This window comes from Phalaenopsis equestris, unplaced genomic scaffold, assembly GCF_001263595.1.
Source record: "Phalaenopsis equestris unplaced genomic scaffold, ASM126359v1 Scaffold000359, whole genome shotgun sequence".
Classification (NCBI taxonomy): Eukaryota; Viridiplantae; Streptophyta; class Magnoliopsida; order Asparagales; family Orchidaceae; genus Phalaenopsis; species Phalaenopsis equestris.
The window spans coordinates 1,323,319-1,340,716 of NW_018164801.1; the positions used below are offsets into that span (position 1 = coordinate 1,323,319).

Genomic DNA, 17,398 nt, shown 5'->3' on the forward strand with positions numbered 1-17,398 from the left:
CAAAATAATCCCAAACTAATTATAGGAAGCAATTTTACTCCCTGAATTTATAGAAGCATCAAATTCATCCCAAACTCTTCAAACTTGGGCTAAAATAGTTCCCATTGAGGACTATTAAAGGCTCAATTTATTAAATTAGGGACCAATTTAGTCTCTGACTAAAAAGGCCACATGTAAATAATTAAGGGAATATTTTGGCACTTATACCCCAAGTTATTCCAAGCCTTTATATGTACAATGTAATTATTTGGCTTTCTATTAAATATCTTCTTATGCCAAGGGACACAACAAACATAGAGAGAGAGAAAGAGAGAGAGAGATGCTGAAAACAACATAATTAGTATTATGATAAAAGGGACACAACAAACATATCATAAAACTCTTATGTATTTACATATCCAACACCTAAACATTCATATTTACACACATCGCTCAAACTTTTAAACATCAAATCAATAACATTATCATCACTATCTTTTGAAGAGTGAAATACACATTTTCATGTTAGAAGTGTAAATACATAAGAATTTGGTGGTATGTATGTAAATTTCCCTATAATAAAATAAAAAAAAATCAAAGCAACATAAATACTGAAGGAAACAGGCTCTGCTTATTTCATCTTTAAATAAACACAGCATTCTACAAAAAAAGGGGACAGCAATAATTATTGAGACTGTCCCCGAACTCTTCTTCCCAGCAGTAAAGAGAGCACCAAACCGCACAAGAGAGAAGAAAGAAAGAACAGAACATCAAACAAAAATGAACTTTAGAACAACAACACTCAACAACACTTCCTACTAAAACAGCTACTAAAACAGAAAAAAAAAAATGAAAATAACAGAATTCTATAATACAAATGCCACCCAAAACATGGGCAGCAATGCAACGCATGATAAATGAAAGAATTGCAACCATACCCGCAACGGTTTGATCCGTTTAATCCTAACCTTCTTCTATCAAAGTAAAGTTTCAGAACTCAGTTATGAATCTCGATCTGAACAAGCTGAGTTGAGCTGAGTTAAGCGGGATGAGAGCATTGTTTTCCTTCAGACTGTTTTGCTGAGCAAAGGTTAGGTTAGCAGAGAATCGTGTTAGATCAACAAAAATACCTGATGCGATGAAGTTCGCTGCTTTCATGCGAAATCTGCGAAAACTGGTCGAAAAAAACCAATCTTTGCGACGAGAAAGCTTAAAGCAGATCCTTTTCTGTATTTTTATACTATAAAACAGCAAACTGTACAATTAGTTGTCTCCTCCTTGCAGCTCAGCTGCTCTCTGTCTCATCATCTCCATCACAGCGGCCCTCCGACGGGACTCAGACTGCTGTTGCAATCTCCTAAGATGCTCCTTCAAATCCCTGGATGTACAGCAGAAGCATCGATTAAGCACCGAGTTCAAATTAAAAGCAAGACGAAAGTGAAACTCGTGTAAACTCACTTGCAACGCGGAACAATGCACTCCGACTCTTTGCAGGCTCGAGCATGGAGTTGTAACAAATACCACATTCTTTTGCAGAGGACGCAGCCACCGGAAGCACGAATTTTGCATTGGATGCCATGACGAAAAAGTCCCTTGACTCGGCGGCAGTTCGGGTATTGGCAGTGCGGATAACGGCATTGCGAAGCATGAACCAGCAGTTCGAGCATTTTCCGGAGCTGCAGTAAACAAAAATTGCATAAGAAAATTGTTCAACTATTCCAGAAAAAAAGCAAAAGGGGGGCCTTTACATACATACCACAATTCTTATGAATTCATATATCGAATACCTGAACCTTGACTCTTACATTTCTAATACTCAAATTTTTCATATCACATCATAAATATCACTATTACTAACCTTTTAGAAGAGATACACACATTGATAAAGTGGTCTTAACGTAAATATCAAAGTTTAAGAGTTAGATATGTAAATACATAAGAATTGTGTGGCATGTATGTAAATCTTCCAAAAAAAAATAAAAGAAAAGAAGTAGAAAAATATTAGGAAATCTGATATGTGACATTAAGCCATCAAACATCTAAAGACAGCACCGAGAAATCAAATAAATATGTATTCAATGCTACTAATGCCAACAAAAGTAGCAACTCTAGCCTAGTCATATTTACAATAAGGAAGATTTACATGTATACCATTCCATTCTTATATATTTACATATCTAACACCTAAACTTAAATTTTTAAAATATAAATAGTTATATATATATATATATATATATGTTTCATGGTATATATATATATGTATGTATGTATGTATATGTTTGTATGTATGTATTCAGAGGATGAGGTACTATTTCTTCATTAATTATGTATCAAATCTAAATCTGAAATATTTATAAAAGACTCTCTCAACAAATATATAATTAAAGTTTCATTCACAAAAGATAATTTATTGGTGCCAATAATGACTTAAAAAATCACCAGAATCTAAGAATTAATCTAAAATAACTAAGTAAAAGTTTTGTGAAAAGGGGAAAAAAAATATCCGGCACCTGCAGGACGCGTTTTTGTCTGGCTTCTTGACTTTGCGCGTCGCGATCCGCATTCGAAGGATGATTAGTCATCTTATGAGGATGGTCGATACCGCCTTCTCTCATATAACAAGCATTGCACACATCGAAATCCGGGCAAACCTCGCAACGCCAACCCTGACCACTTTCAACATCGTGATGGCACACATTGCACGTCGTCACGAACGCGGGTGCCGTCGGATTATGCAGGTGATATAAGACCATCATCGATGAATGCTTCGCTCGACGCAACGTGTCATACTGGTAATGGTTGCCTTGACAGAGACTTAGGAACGCCTGCCGAGTGTCGAAAAACTCACTCTCGACGATCTCATCCTTGTCTTTCGTGTCAGCAGCTACGTCGGTGATTTCAATCTGCTCGATTGGTTATGTAAATGTTGATATCACCAAATGGTTGAAGACTTGGAAGAAAAGATGAGTGAGTGAAAACTTACAGGGAATAGATCATGCCTCTCGCGGCTATTGATTGGATGCCTCTCTCTATCTTCAAGTTTTTGTTCAGCATCATAACATCTGGAAGAACAATTATGTTTTGTTAGATGAATTCATTTTATGATAATATCATATACTATGTGGTTCTTCTCATATTATGATAGGGAAATTTACATAACATACCACACAATTCTTATGTATTTGCATATCTTATACCTAAGTTTGATATTTACATTTATAACACTTCGATGCTATGAACAGATGCATGAAAAGGTGTATTTCACCTTTAAAAAGTTAGTGATGGTGATATTTTTGATGTGATGTTACAGATTTGACTGTATGCATGTAAATATCAAAATTAGATGTTAGATACGTAAATATATAAGAATTGTGTGGAATGTTAGATATGCAAATATCAAAGAAAGAAGGAACTTACTTATCACAAATCTGAAAATGTTTGCAAATATGGCAAACCCAACGATTTCCTGATACCATTAAAATACAGCAGTGGGTGCATGCATGTTGCAGATGAACCATGATAAAATCCTCTTTCATGGGAGAGATTGTTTCCCCAAGCTGCGCAATTACAAGTAAAATCAGAACAAACAAAAAAACATTAGTTTAAAAGCTTGATGAAACAATTCTTATATATTTACAAATGTAAACAGCTAAATTTCAATATTTACATATATGTCACATTACCTATGCATGAAAAGGTGTATTTCATTTTTTTAAAATTTAAAATAGTGGTATTTTTTATGTGAAATGAAAGATTTGAGTGTGATAAATGTAAAAAAGCAAAATTTAGGTGCTAAACATGTAAATACATAGGAATTAGGTGGGCCTGTATGTAAATGCCGCTGAAGCAAAAGAGCTACCAGCAAAAAAACATTGATCGATTGGACAAACTTGAATATCTCAGCAAAATGTAGCCTCAAGCTCACTTAAATACGTACCACCCATTTCCAATTTATTTATATATCTAACACCTAAACTTTGCATTTACATTTATACCACCCGAATCTTTCATATTATATAAAAAATACCATGATTTTAACGTTTAGAAAGTGAGATATACCTTTTCATGCAAAGGACACATATATGTAAATATTGAAGTTTAGGTATTAGTTATGTAAATATATGGGAATCGAGAGGCATGTATGTAAATCTTCATATAAAAAAAATAAATAGAAAATAGACTTCTACTAGGCCAACAAAAATAACACCTTTTGCATCAATAGAGCATCTTTCGACGCATTACAAGCAAGATCAGTATGACCGGCGGCTTTTAAAGCCCTTTTCGTCAATGTCATCTTCGTCTTTCCTTTCTTCTGCTGCTTTCTCCCATCTTCTTCTTGACGAAGCTGATAAATCATGTCCTCCGCCGCGCCAGGCCAATAATCGCCATCGAAATATGGCAACCGTGCCGCTGTAACCTTCGCCTTGCATTCTCCAGTAGATACGAAGAAATGGTCGAATAAATTAGTGAGGCCGACAACAACAGCTTCCTTGTTAGCTTTCCGAAGCATCGACAAGTACCTGAAAAAAAGAAAAGATCAATAAAATCAAGAAAACTTTTACATACATGCCACCCAATTCTCATGTTTTTGCATATCAAACACCTAAATTTCACTCTTTACATTTATACCACACAAATCTTTAATATCACATCAAAAGAAAACATCTTTCATGCATGGATATAGTGGCATATATACGTAAAAATTGAAGTTTTGGCGTTAGACATTAAATCTAACACTCACCATTCCCTCAATTTGTCAGATTTTGGTGTCTTCTGAATCTCAGGGTGGCAATACAGGATATAATCTTCGCCTTTCAGGGGAGGACAGGCCCAAATGTAGCAGCTCGTGAAACCGCGCTTTTTACAGTACTCCAGATATCCTATCTGCAAAAATCTAGCCAAAACATTTTAGAAAAGAACAACCTGGGGATATATACATGCATAGCATACAATTCTCATGTATTTACATATTTCACACCTAACTTTCATATTTACATACATATCACTTTGGTGCTTTAAACCTATGTATTAAAATGTGGATTTCATTTTTAAAAAGCCATAATAGACCTATTTTTGATGTGATACTAAAGATTGAAGTGTTACGTGTGTAAATATGAAAGCTTAGGTGTGAGATATGTAAATACATGATAACTGCGTGCTGCGTATGTAAATGTCCCGAAAGAAAAAAAAATAATCATGCAGAGGAAAAAAATTGTACCAGAATTTCGTGATATACAAAAGTCCGCAAAGCTTCGCCGGTAACGGTTTTAATTTCGGGTCTGAAGTATTTCACTGAATCCAAATAAGAAAGGTAAACACGCCTCTGGTTGGGGTAACTACATTCTGAACCAAATTCCTGGACATACATGCCAAAAAGGCACACTTCTACGCCCTCTATCTTCTGAAACAGTAATACAACCTGCAATAAAAAATTGATGAGTTCAAAAGAAGAATTTATTATGCAATTCTACCCGTTATTAAGGACGAAAAAAGGCAATTACATATCCGCCTGAGCTAAATGATAATGTGAGAAATTTTCTTTACCTTTGACTTATATGGAAACTCTGTTGGGTAATTTTCTTCCTGGAAAATCTCTAAAAACCGCTGCTTGACTTCCAATTTTTTGTCGACTGATGAAACGACCCTCACAACAAGCGATTCTGCTCCTGGTACCTGAATGTAAGCAGATAAAATAAATTCAGGTTTACAAATATGATTTACATAAATGATACACACCACTCAATTCATGTATTTACATATTCAACACCTAAACTTCCATATTTACAAACATAGCATCCAAATCTTTAACGTCATATCAAATATACCACTTTTGCTTATTTTTTAGAAGTGAAATATACCTTTTCATGCATAGGTCAAAGTACTATAAATGTAAATATGAATGTTTAGACGCTAGATATGTAAACACATAAAAATTTTGTGGTATGTATGTAAATCTCCCATTTTTTTACAGGAATTTACATACAATACCATCCAATTCCTATGTATAACCTATCTAAACCCTAGTTTTTCCACAACAAAAAAAATCACCATTTTAACTTTTAAAAAGTGCAATACTCCTTTTCATGAATAAGCTGGTATATATATGTAAAAAATAAAACTTAGGTGTTAGATATGTAAAGACAAAAGAATTGAGTAGTACGTAGGTTAATTCGCAAGTGCATACTTTCTATATAAAGCATCAGAATAACAGAAAACATAAAAATAAAAATAAAATCATCCACAAGTTGAGGAAAAAGATGCATAAATTACAAAAATATCTATTGTTTTCTGTGACAATGCAATTTTGAACTTAATTGCAAATTAAGACCAGCCCAGAAGTCCACAAGCTAAAGTCGCCTGAGAAGTCCATGAAACTATAATTAAAAAAATTCCAACAGATTTTACAAGCTTCATTCACAATACAGATCTTACGAAAAGCATCAGGCCTTTCACTCTGTAAATAAACTAAAAAAAATGAGATAATATGCCCAACATTTAAAACACTTATTTTAATAGAATTTACAAATATTACAACTAAAAATATTACCTCATCATAACTTCTTCCAAGCTGCCTCGCTCTCTCTTGTCTCTCATGCTTCAGCCTTTTGAAGAGACGTTGTTCGATGTGGTCACTAAGAATACTTCTCGGTAAATCTTTAGCGCCGAGCACCGTATTCTGAGGCAGAGGCTTCCGTTCGCCTTTTTCAATCTCCTCCATGTAGCAATTAGGACAAGTGTACTCCGCTTGTCCGCCCTCATTCCTTCGACCATTAAAAAGAGCACAAATTTGATGCTGCCATGCCTCACACTTGTCACATTGAACCCACTGCGACACGAAAAAACCTATCAGCATAGAGCGATGCGAAGGCGAGGAGAAATACAATGAGAAAAGGGAGAAGATTTACCCATTCCTCAGTTTCTTCATCATTTTTCTTTTTCTCCATCCTTGACTTTGGGAAGGCAGACCCCTCCGCTTCGATGGTGTCGCATCGAGCATCATTGTAGCATGGAATGCAAAAGTAGTGACGCGTGTCGCTGTTCCCTATGGTATAATACATTGCATTTCGCTTAATACGAGTGCCACATAGTGTACAGTATATAGGAGGGGGTTCAAAGGTGAGCTTCTCCACGGCGCACAATTGACATGAGTTTTCGCTCATCGAGCGCTCCATGGCTTGATTCTTTTCTGCCTTGGCTTTGCTCTGCAAACAAATGCTATTTTTAATATTTCAATTTATCAACAGAGGACAAGTAATTCCCTAATTCAAGTGCGAGGAAGGCTAGATTCTTTCTTACTTCTCTCTCTCTATTTTATAATTAGATCATAAATGTGATAGTTTTATTCAAATCTACTAGATTCTTGGTTTCATCTAATTTCCTAATATACATCACTAATAGAAAATCAATATGTTAGAAAGGTCGTTTGCTAGCAAAAAACGCATATTCAGATTGCACTTCACTCAAACAACACCTATCAGTGATACTAAAGCTCTTAATAAATTTAAAGTTATATGAAGCACCCCATATATTGTAGGAAAGTAAAGTGCCAAGATGCTCCCTTGACTTTTTACATGGTGTCATTTTGTCTCATGGTCAATAAAAGTGTAAAATTAGTCCAAATGGTCCTAATATGGGCTAAAATAGCTATTTTAGCCCTATTAAAAGAGTCGGAAGACTAAATTAACACTTTTATAAAATCTATGACCAAAATAATCCCAAGGAAAGAGTCAAGAACCATTTTGATACTTTCTTCTTTTGTAGAATATTGTCACACATGAGAAAAAAGACAAGAGAGAGGTATCCAAAATGCCTGATTATCTAACCTGCCCAATCCATTGCCTCAGACTAATGATGTGATCTCTGACTTGCTCTATACTGAAAAGTTCAGTCATTGAAACTCCTTTTATCTTCGGTTTCCCAGGCTTACTCGCTGCAGCAGGATCAGTCGGAGCTATGCTCACTTCTTGATTTGTTTCCATCTTAGCTTGTGAAGTATCTTTATCTACCACCTGTATTTCCATCTTGTTAAAAGCCTCTGATTCCTTCGTAGAACTAGGCTCCACAACACCTTTTGCAGGAATTACACTGTTCGACGTAACATCAAGTTTCATATCCGGTATTGGACACCACCCGTCTACCGATGTATCCATCTTCGCTTCAAATACCTCCATTTTACAAGTCAAAGCAGCCTCGTTAGGCATACTGATTTGATTTGCGGGAGTGGAAATAAAAGTTTCTTCAATCTTGGGTACGAAAGAAGGCGCATTCTGAACTTTTAGGCGTTTCGACGGAGGTTGTGAATCGGATGTATCGCAAGGTGAAAAACCAGCTTTGCTCATTACCTTATCGATGCTCGGGGATGTGGCATTCTTCCATGTACCGTTCATCTTGTGGGTATTATTGCGTGCTTTGATAGATGCTATAAATTGCTGCACGGGAACACATACAGGGCACTCTGCCACTTTACAATTTATAAAATGGTTGAAAAGTTTTTTTGACTGAGAACAGCGAGGAAACAAGCATCCATTCGAGTTGCATGAATCGATATGCATCCATAGTTGTTGAACCTTAATGCAGTTGACTTCTTTGCATTGTCCTTTCAAAGACGGGCACTTACGAGAATGGAGGAGGAGTAATAGCCACTTCCTTTGCTTATAATAATCTTGCTCCATATTTGAGACACGAAGAGTTTTATTCGACAACTCCGGCGTGGCAGAATGTGCAACGAAAGCACGGGCGTCAGGAGAGGTTTCAAGTGGTTGTGCTTCGTTTTTTCCTTCCATTCTCTGGTGAAACTCCTTCTGTATATTCTGCTCGAAAGAAAGTTTCTCTTTGGCATTGGATTGATACCAATTTTCCTTGGAAATTACTTCAGATTGTGATTTCACAAAAAGACAACTAAGCTCGTTCTGTGATTCGGTGTTCCGTTGGTCGACTTCCCAAACCTTCTGTGAAACCTGCTTAGTCAAAGCCTGAACATTGTGAGGGCCCTGAATCTGACTAACCAATTGAGCTCCTTTCAATAAGTTTCCGGATGGAAGATTATTCTGATACTCATTTTGAAATTGTTCATCGACATGCGGAAGTAAAGATTCGCTAGTTGCTTCACTTGCATCTTTGGGTATCATTTGTCCCGAAAAGTTCGAAGGCATCGAAAAGTGTCTCACGTTACTTGCATTTGCGATAAGTTGCTGTTGGTGCTGCGCATTATATTGATATCTTTGGTTCGGAACAGGTTGATGCTGAAAACTTTGAATCGGATGTTGTGATTGTAGAAGTTGTTCTCGTGCAGAATGTGTCGTTTGAAAATTCGTACTATGTGAATTATCGGGCATTTGAGGCCTCAGCGGCGGAGCATGTTGCATCGCCGTCAAACTTGGTTGACCAATCATTCCATGATTACTTCTCAACCTAGAATTCAAGTTGGGATTTTGACTGTTCGCTGTAGATAGGGCGGCTGAACCACAGCCATTTATGTTTCCGGATCCAGAGAGATCACCTGCCAAAGGTAACATATGCTGTGACACTGATGCTGCACGATAAGAAGCAGCGAAAAACAGTTATGATATGTGAACTAAAACAGAAAGAAAGCTCACAGAACTTAATTGCCAAAAAAAGGTGACAGCAAAAAAAGGAGACTTGCCGGTCATTAAAGACTGATGTTGTTGCTTATCAAAGTGTTGTGGCAAAGATTTTGGAGAGCCTCCATAAGAAACAGCACCGAGGTAACCGTCGGAAGCTGTAGGTCTGTTCATGTGGTGCACGTTGGTCGCGACTAAACCACCCATACCTCCATTCGTGACGGCATTGGGTAAACTATATGGAGGAACCTTTTGCTGTAAGTTCGACCTTACACCGATTCCTGTTCCTACGCCGTTCATTAAACGATTGTTTTGGCTTCCATCATATTGCTTTTGTTGTTGCTGTGAAACCATAGGAGAATCCACATTCGAAAATCCACCCCCGCCGGAAGGTTCGGAGGTTATAGATATGGATTGTGGGTTATTTAATCCAGGAGTTGGGATCATCATGCTTGATTGTCTCATCATGCCCATAGATGAAACTATACCATTTCCACCAGAATTATGGATCATATTTCCAGATTGCGGCGGATATCCATTTTGAATTGCTCCTGCAATTTATAAAAAATCAAAATTATGTAATTGCAGAAGCCTACAAGATACTATCAAAATGGTCATCTGAATCCCTGAAATGGGTCATTTTAGCCTCACATAATTTATAAACGTGTCAATTTGGTCCTCGGACTTTTTTAATGAGCTGAAATAGTTCCCATACACGGCTAATTTGGCCTCCACTAAAAAAATCAGGTGAAGTTGACCCTTTCATAGGCTTTGGGACTAAAATAATCTTATGGAAAAAGTCAGAGGACCATTTTGACACTTCACTCGTATCAAAATAAACTATACCAGTGGTTGCATTGAATGAGGAAATTTGCCCCATGCTGACGGGTCTATTAGTATTCGATAAAATATTCCCCATATTCACTCCAGTTTGTGCTATCATATTCGAACCACCGGCGGATATCGCTGTGTTATCTTGAGATACAGAAAGGCCATTGCTTCCATAGCTCGTCAGGCCAGGCGTCGGTATCATCGTACTGACAGAAGATGACTGCATAAAATGGCCTTGTTGGCTGCTATTAAAGTTCTTAGTTATTCCTTGCAAGCGTTGATAGACTGATGCCAGTGGCATGTTAATGTAATCCTCTCCCTACATGATTGAGATAGTTCCCTTAAAGAGTTACTAATAAAAAATAAACGAGTAGGATTCTAAGAAAATAAGAAAATTTAGGAGTATTTACATGGCACACAATTCTTATGTATTCACATATCACACACCTAAACTTCCATATTTACATACATAGCATTCAAATCTTTAATATCGCATTAAAAATAGTACTATTACCACTTTTCAATAATAAAATACACATTTTCATGCATAGATTTAAAGCACGAAAGTGCTATGCGTGTAAATTTCTCAATAAATAAGCAGTACAATGAAGATTCTAAGAGCATAAAAGAACTTAAAATACAAACTATACAAAGAAGAACAAAATATTCAGGGGCATTTACATATACAATGCAATTCTTTTATATTTACATATCTAAAGGCTTAAACTTTCATATTTACATAAAAAAAAAATGAAATACACAAAAAATATCACCATCACTAATTTTTTAAAGTAACATACACATTTTTACGCAAATGTTTTTAACACCAAGGTATTCTAAATGTAAAAATAAAATTTTAGGTGTTAGATATGTAAATGCATAAGAATTGTGTGGTATGTATGCACATTTTCCAAATATTTAAGCATGGAAAAGGCCCAAATGGAAGTGAATCAAAATCCATAAAAGTTACATAAATCGTAATCAGTGATAAAAACAAATAAACACAACATTACCTTTAAAAGGATATCCTTATATATGCGATCTTCCAAGCGTCTAGCAATTTCGGGTATTTTTTGCAAAACATCTGGATTTGTTGGATTTATGGTCCTGCGCTGAAGAAGTTGCATGCTGAAAACAGATTTAAAAAGTTACCATTAGAGACACAAAAGTTGATATAACATCGTAGTATCACTACAGACAAATGCCATAAAAAGGATTCAAGTGCTGACCATGATCGAGGTGGAACGCCTATTCTGTTACAAAATAGTTGAAGTTGATGACATTATAAACATTTACATAACTATCACCCAATTCATGTGTATTTACATATCTAACAACTAAAATTTGATTTTTATATTTATTTATATTTATACCGCTTAAATCTTTTATATCATGTCAAAAATATTACTATTTTAGTTTTTCAAAAGTGAAAAACACATTTTCATGCATATCTAAGTCGGCATATATGTAAAAAAAAGTTTAGGGGTTAGACATGTAAATACATAGGAATTGAGTGGTATATATGTAAATCTTCCACTAAAACAATATATAATAAGATTGTTGTTCATAAATAGAAACTTTTTTGGCTGATAATAGCATCTTGAAAAGTAATCATAGAAATAATGAACTGAAGTATGCACCGCACATAACTACTGACAAGCTGTAGTTCTATAAATGATATACAACTTTAACCCAAATAATAACGGGTCATTTACATGTATACCATCCAATTCCTATGCATTTACATATCTAGAACCTAAACTTTACTTCTACATTTATACCAACCAAACCTTTTCTATCACATCAAAAACACCACTGTTTTAAACTTTTAAAAAGTGAAATACATATTTTTATGCATAGGTAAGGTGGATATATGCAAAAATTGAAGTTTAGTTGTTAGATATGTAAATAAATAAGTATTAACTGGTTTGCATGTAAGAAATCCAAAAAGTAAAGTATTAGCCAAAAAAAAAAAAGAGAGAAACCAATGGATTGCTGAAGTTTGAAGAGAAAATCGTGGTTTTTATGGATAATGAATTTGAATATCATGGCAACAATTAAGTAGAGCATGTACTCACACCACAATGTTAAGATTGCTCTTAAGGATTTGAAGTACGATCATTTCTAAAACTTGGACAATTTTTCAGTAGAAAGTAAAATTGTGTTACATGTTTAACCTCAAAAATATAGAATCGATGTTAAAAATTTCAGACATCAACAGGACAGGTGGAATCCTGCATGCCTAACCTTCTAATAGCGCATCCTCACATGAGGAATGCTTTTGAAGTTTTCATTCCATCCCCACATAAAAAGCGCATAAAAATCAAGATTTTGAAAAAAAAAAAAAACTGCATTTACATACATACCACCCAATTATGATGTATTTAGTATTTACATATCTAACACCTAAACTTCCATATCCGCATGCATAGCACTCAAATCTTTCATATCACATCAGAAATACCACTTTTACTTACTATGCATTTACTCCAAATGATTTACTATGGATGTCAATGCAAATGACAGAGAAATAGAGTTCTAACAAGTGACAAAGCAATTGAAATTAATGCAATATGTTGGGATATTAGGTTTCGCACATCTGTACCCACAGCATAAGCTATAAACATAATTACAATAGCTACCAATAACCATAATTACAGTTTAAGCGGGTGCATGTTCAACAACTAGGTGACCATGAAAGTAAAGGGAGTGTAATTAGACAAATTGTATCGTATTATTATGGATTATGAGCTCCCACAACTAGCTAAAACCTTATAGTTAGCAAACTTAATCTAAAGGCCATGACCATCTTGAACATTATAGTTAGTAGAAAACAATGTTGACAAATGTACAACACTTTTTATTCCTCTAAAAAACGCAATGAGGATTTCACCTCATTATACCAGTGTGCGGTGTATGCCCCGGATATGTCAAGGCATGCCTTCATGCCTCGCCTCACCTATTGCAAGGCAAGCATGCACAATTTGCAATTTTGGCTGAAAGTTTTCTTTTTTATTATTATTTTTTTTACAGATATTAACGAAATAATTATCCCACTTAACCCTTGACGCGGCTCTCAAAAGAAATCATGCATCCTCATTCCTCTCACCCATAGGTCTTCTCTTCATATGCCACCGCCGCCAACACTCCCTATTGTCACCACCGTCAATCTTCTCTACACCCATTATTGCATCCCTTCACTTTAGAAATTATAATCTTTATGGTGATAATGTTTTTTGCTTCAAGTGGAGGATAAATTTGAGTATGAAAAAAATATTAGTTTTGCACAATTGGAATTTTTTTTTACTTTATTTTAGTATTTTAATTTAATATCTTAGCTTACTTTTATAGTTTGAAGTTTGTACAACCCTTTTTTATTTCATGATTTGATATTAGGATATTAGCAAGGCACTGCTTATTTCGTCCAATTCATAACTTAATGCTTTGCTAGCATATTGATATATTAATTTTTAATTCGTTAATATGTTATTTTTTATTTCACACTTCAATGTTCAACAACATTTTTTTCATTACACGACTTTTTAGTATGATGCTTATGTCTGTGTCACCTCACAAATGAAAAATATTTTAACACCCAATTGTGCAGTTATCAAACCTTGGAAAGAACAACTTGAAAACCAAATGTCCAGCATAGATCAATAAAGTGGCATATATTGCCCCATAAATAGGATAACAGACCAACCATGAAAAAATAAATACTAAATTTATAGACAGAAAACGCAATGTGTCCTACAACTTTGAGACTTGTTATTTTCTTAAACAAGAATTATTTTAGGCATAATTATGAAAACTAGAAAATGAACTTAAAACCGCATTATAAAAAACTTTTCAAAAGTTTCATATGAATCTATAAATAATAGTTGAGTAAGCCTAGTGCACCATAATCCCCCGCACTTCTTAAACAATTATAAAATAGCCAAGATAGTTAATATTACAATATACTTAAAGGGCTATTTATTTGAAGGGGTTTTTAGTGTACTTAATTTAAAATCATGAATTTTGAAAATTTTAGTGTTTGGTTAGCTGAAGAATAAATACAAATTATTTTTAGGAGGAAATTGAAACTTGCTGCTTAGTTTGAACTTAACATATTCTAAAATCTCCAAATTCAAGCAATTTTAGAATACATCATAATCGGTCTCCCTTGCAGGTAGCAAATCCTATCAACACCAGCCCCAATGAGCTCTTATCACTATATGCCCACCTTCACATACTGATGATCGTGCCAATAACCGTACTAATGAGCTCACATCACAATATCTTCTCCTACTCAAGCCATTTATCCTATCACTAACAAACCCAACAAGCTCCCATCGCAATCTCTTCTCCCATCCCGTTGCAGCCTCCTTCAAATTTTCTATTTTTTTTTAATTTAAATTATTATTTTTATTAGTTCCAACCAAATGCAAATAGAATATTCTTTAGATTTCAAATACATTACATTCAGTTTACACTTCATTTGAAATACTTCTGATATCCAAATATTTAGAACAAACCAACCCCTAACTAACCTAAGGATCATTAGCAAGATACAATTTTCAAACAAGGTACAATATACAGCATTGGAGATCAGAGAAACGTGAGTGCTATGCGTTGGAGAACATAACAGTTTGCAACAAAAATGTTCCAACAACATTATGATTTATTGCATAAGAAGAGAAACGTGAGTGATGTAAAAATCAAATTTCACGGACTTAAACTTACATATACTCTTGTATCCTCTCGCGCTTCATCAACACCTCAGGATCCATTTTATGTGCATGATTGCCAATACTCTGCATTTGGGAAGACATTGAATTTACTACCAATTGGGATGGGCCCGAAACCTGCTGCCCAACCTGATTAGGCAATTGACCGGCCATCTGTCCGGCCAAATGTGTCGGCACATTCATCTTCTTCTTCTATCAACAAAACAACCAGATCAATCATAGCACGGGCTTCATAATTCTTCGCTTAGTCGCAGAGAAATTCTTAAGTCACTGCCAAATTCAAAGCTTTCCTTGAGCAAAGTGGCTAGGGCAGAGCACAAAGCCACATCCTATCAAGTGACAGAATCTCTTCGACGAATCTTCAAAAACAATAACAAGCATCCATGTTCGTAAAATAGAATCAGAAGGAATACAAACACAATCAAATAACAACTTTTGAAGCTGGATGAATAAAGATGAAAGCTAAAAAATGCTACTCATTCAAATTAGCATCCAGAAGTAATTCGAGGAACAACCCAAATTTCTCACCCGAAAAATCGCGATAAAAAACTGATTATTTACGACCAGCGACGTCGAAAATGGATTAAAGAACGTAAATTTTCACGAATTCCACGCACACATCGAATCCCTAGGCACCCCACGGCCTGCTGGCAACAAATAACAATAGAGCGAATACAGAAGCTGGAAGAATTGATTGAATAGGGTTTCCGAATAACAGCAACGGAACCAAAAAACAACGTCCCACTAACGCGAGCTCAAAATTGTTTCCTCATTGCCGATTCAATTGAAAGAAATAGAAATAAGGAAAGGCGAAAAAGACTCACTCGGTGCATTTTGCCGGAGAACCGTATGGAGATTGAAGGCGAGAGAGTGGTGATCGGGATCAATTCATCGGCAATGGGGACGACGAAAGGCTGGGAGACGAAGCCCCAAACAAATTTCAGATCTTTACGAGCTCGTCGGATTGGAAAGAGTAACCCAAGCTTGAATCTTTACCGTTCTCTCGGAAGAACAAAGATTCGTGCCCTAACGTACCAGCTCGATACGTGAATTCAGAATTCCAATTCTCCCTCTTGACCTTTCGATCACAGTTCTAATTCTATTTTGAGGCAAATTTCGGTCCCGTGCCTTTTTTTTTTTTTTTTGCCCCAAGGATTTAAAGATCAATTTTTTTTTTCTTTTCCGGTTTAGATATATAATCATAAAGTTTCAATTTTTTTATATTTTTTTGATAATTTTATCGATATTGGGATTAAATTTTAAATATGTTTACAATGAAAATTCTGTTTTAATATATATATTTAGGAGAAAAAATGTATAATAAATAAAATTATTTTATTGATTTTTGAATTATAGTTACATAAAATTGTGAGTAGTATTTACATTTTTTATGAACAAATTTATTCTTTTACCACAATAAAAAATAAAGAGCGTATAACTTTATTATTTTATTTTAAAACATATATAATTTCTATTTTTATTTTTTTGACATATGCTATTTAAAGCTCCTTGTTGGTTCCTTAATTTGATAGAATAATAACTACTAGGAGGAAAATAATCAATTGGATTCATTGATGATTTCATTTGATAGGCCATGTTGAGTGATTAATTAGAAAAATTATATAATTATTCATTTGAATTATATATAAATTTGACTATTTAATTAAATTACTTAACAAATTAGATGCTAAGCTAGCATTAATATCATGGAGTTTTGCATTGAAATTTTGGGAAAATTAATCTTTAGCAAATATTATGCTAAACCTTAGTCCCACATATGAAATTAAATTAATTTAAAATATAACATTAATTTTAGGAGTTTTATTTATTTGTCTTGTTCCTTATTAGAAAGACTAAGAAGATATGATCAATAAGATGCTCTCTATTGATTACATAGATGTGTGGATATATTGAGGTCTATTAAAATATTTACAGACTATATATATTTGATAGTATGTTCTATATCTACTTATAAAAGAAAGAAAGCACATTTTTCTATATATTTATTATAAGTTTGCAAGGGTCATCTATTTTATAGAACAAAAATTAATAAAATAAATAAATATCTTAGTGACTTATAGTTAGAGATTTTCAAAATTATTAAGGGAAAAAAAAAAGATTATCCTTGATATGCCATCAACAATTTTCCAACATTCAGCGTGACTCTTGACGAATGACATGGATCTCGATACATCTTTTTGAGCAAAAAACGTTTAAAATTTGATAAAAATCATCCTCCCAGAAGTTTGATTTCAACAAACCTATAGCCAAAACTTA

At 34.6% G+C, this 17,398-nt stretch overlaps 1 protein-coding gene across 3 annotated transcripts; it reads right to left on the reverse strand.

Annotated features, from left to right (window-relative positions):
• Nucleotides 1–812: 812 nt before the first annotated feature.
• Nucleotides 813–16,235, reverse strand: LOC110026216 (histone acetyltransferase HAC1-like). 3 transcript variants are annotated; one of them, XM_020727081.1, is made up of 18 exons: nucleotides 15,946–16,235; nucleotides 15,393–15,480; nucleotides 15,117–15,313; nucleotides 11,405–11,519; nucleotides 10,407–10,710; nucleotides 9,623–10,111; nucleotides 7,803–9,511; nucleotides 6,885–7,181; nucleotides 6,527–6,805; nucleotides 5,524–5,652; nucleotides 5,198–5,398; nucleotides 4,721–4,863; nucleotides 4,187–4,499; nucleotides 3,397–3,536; nucleotides 2,963–3,041; nucleotides 2,490–2,882; nucleotides 1,438–1,655; nucleotides 813–1,357 (listed from the first exon to the last, which is right to left on the reverse strand). In XM_020727081.1, the coding sequence occupies exons 3-18, from the start codon at nucleotides 15,302–15,304 to the stop codon at nucleotides 1,243–1,245; spliced, it is 5,112 nt and encodes a 1,703-aa protein (XP_020582740.1). In that variant the 5' UTR covers nucleotides 15,305–15,313; nucleotides 15,393–15,480; nucleotides 15,946–16,235; the 3' UTR covers nucleotides 813–1,242. The 3 variants fall into 3 exon arrangements, with proteins under 3 accessions (XP_020582740.1, XP_020582738.1, XP_020582739.1); XM_020727079.1 differs by lacking the exon at nucleotides 15,393–15,480; XM_020727080.1 differs by having other exon boundaries at nucleotides 15,117–15,480.
• Nucleotides 16,236–17,398: the final 1,163 nt, after the last annotated feature.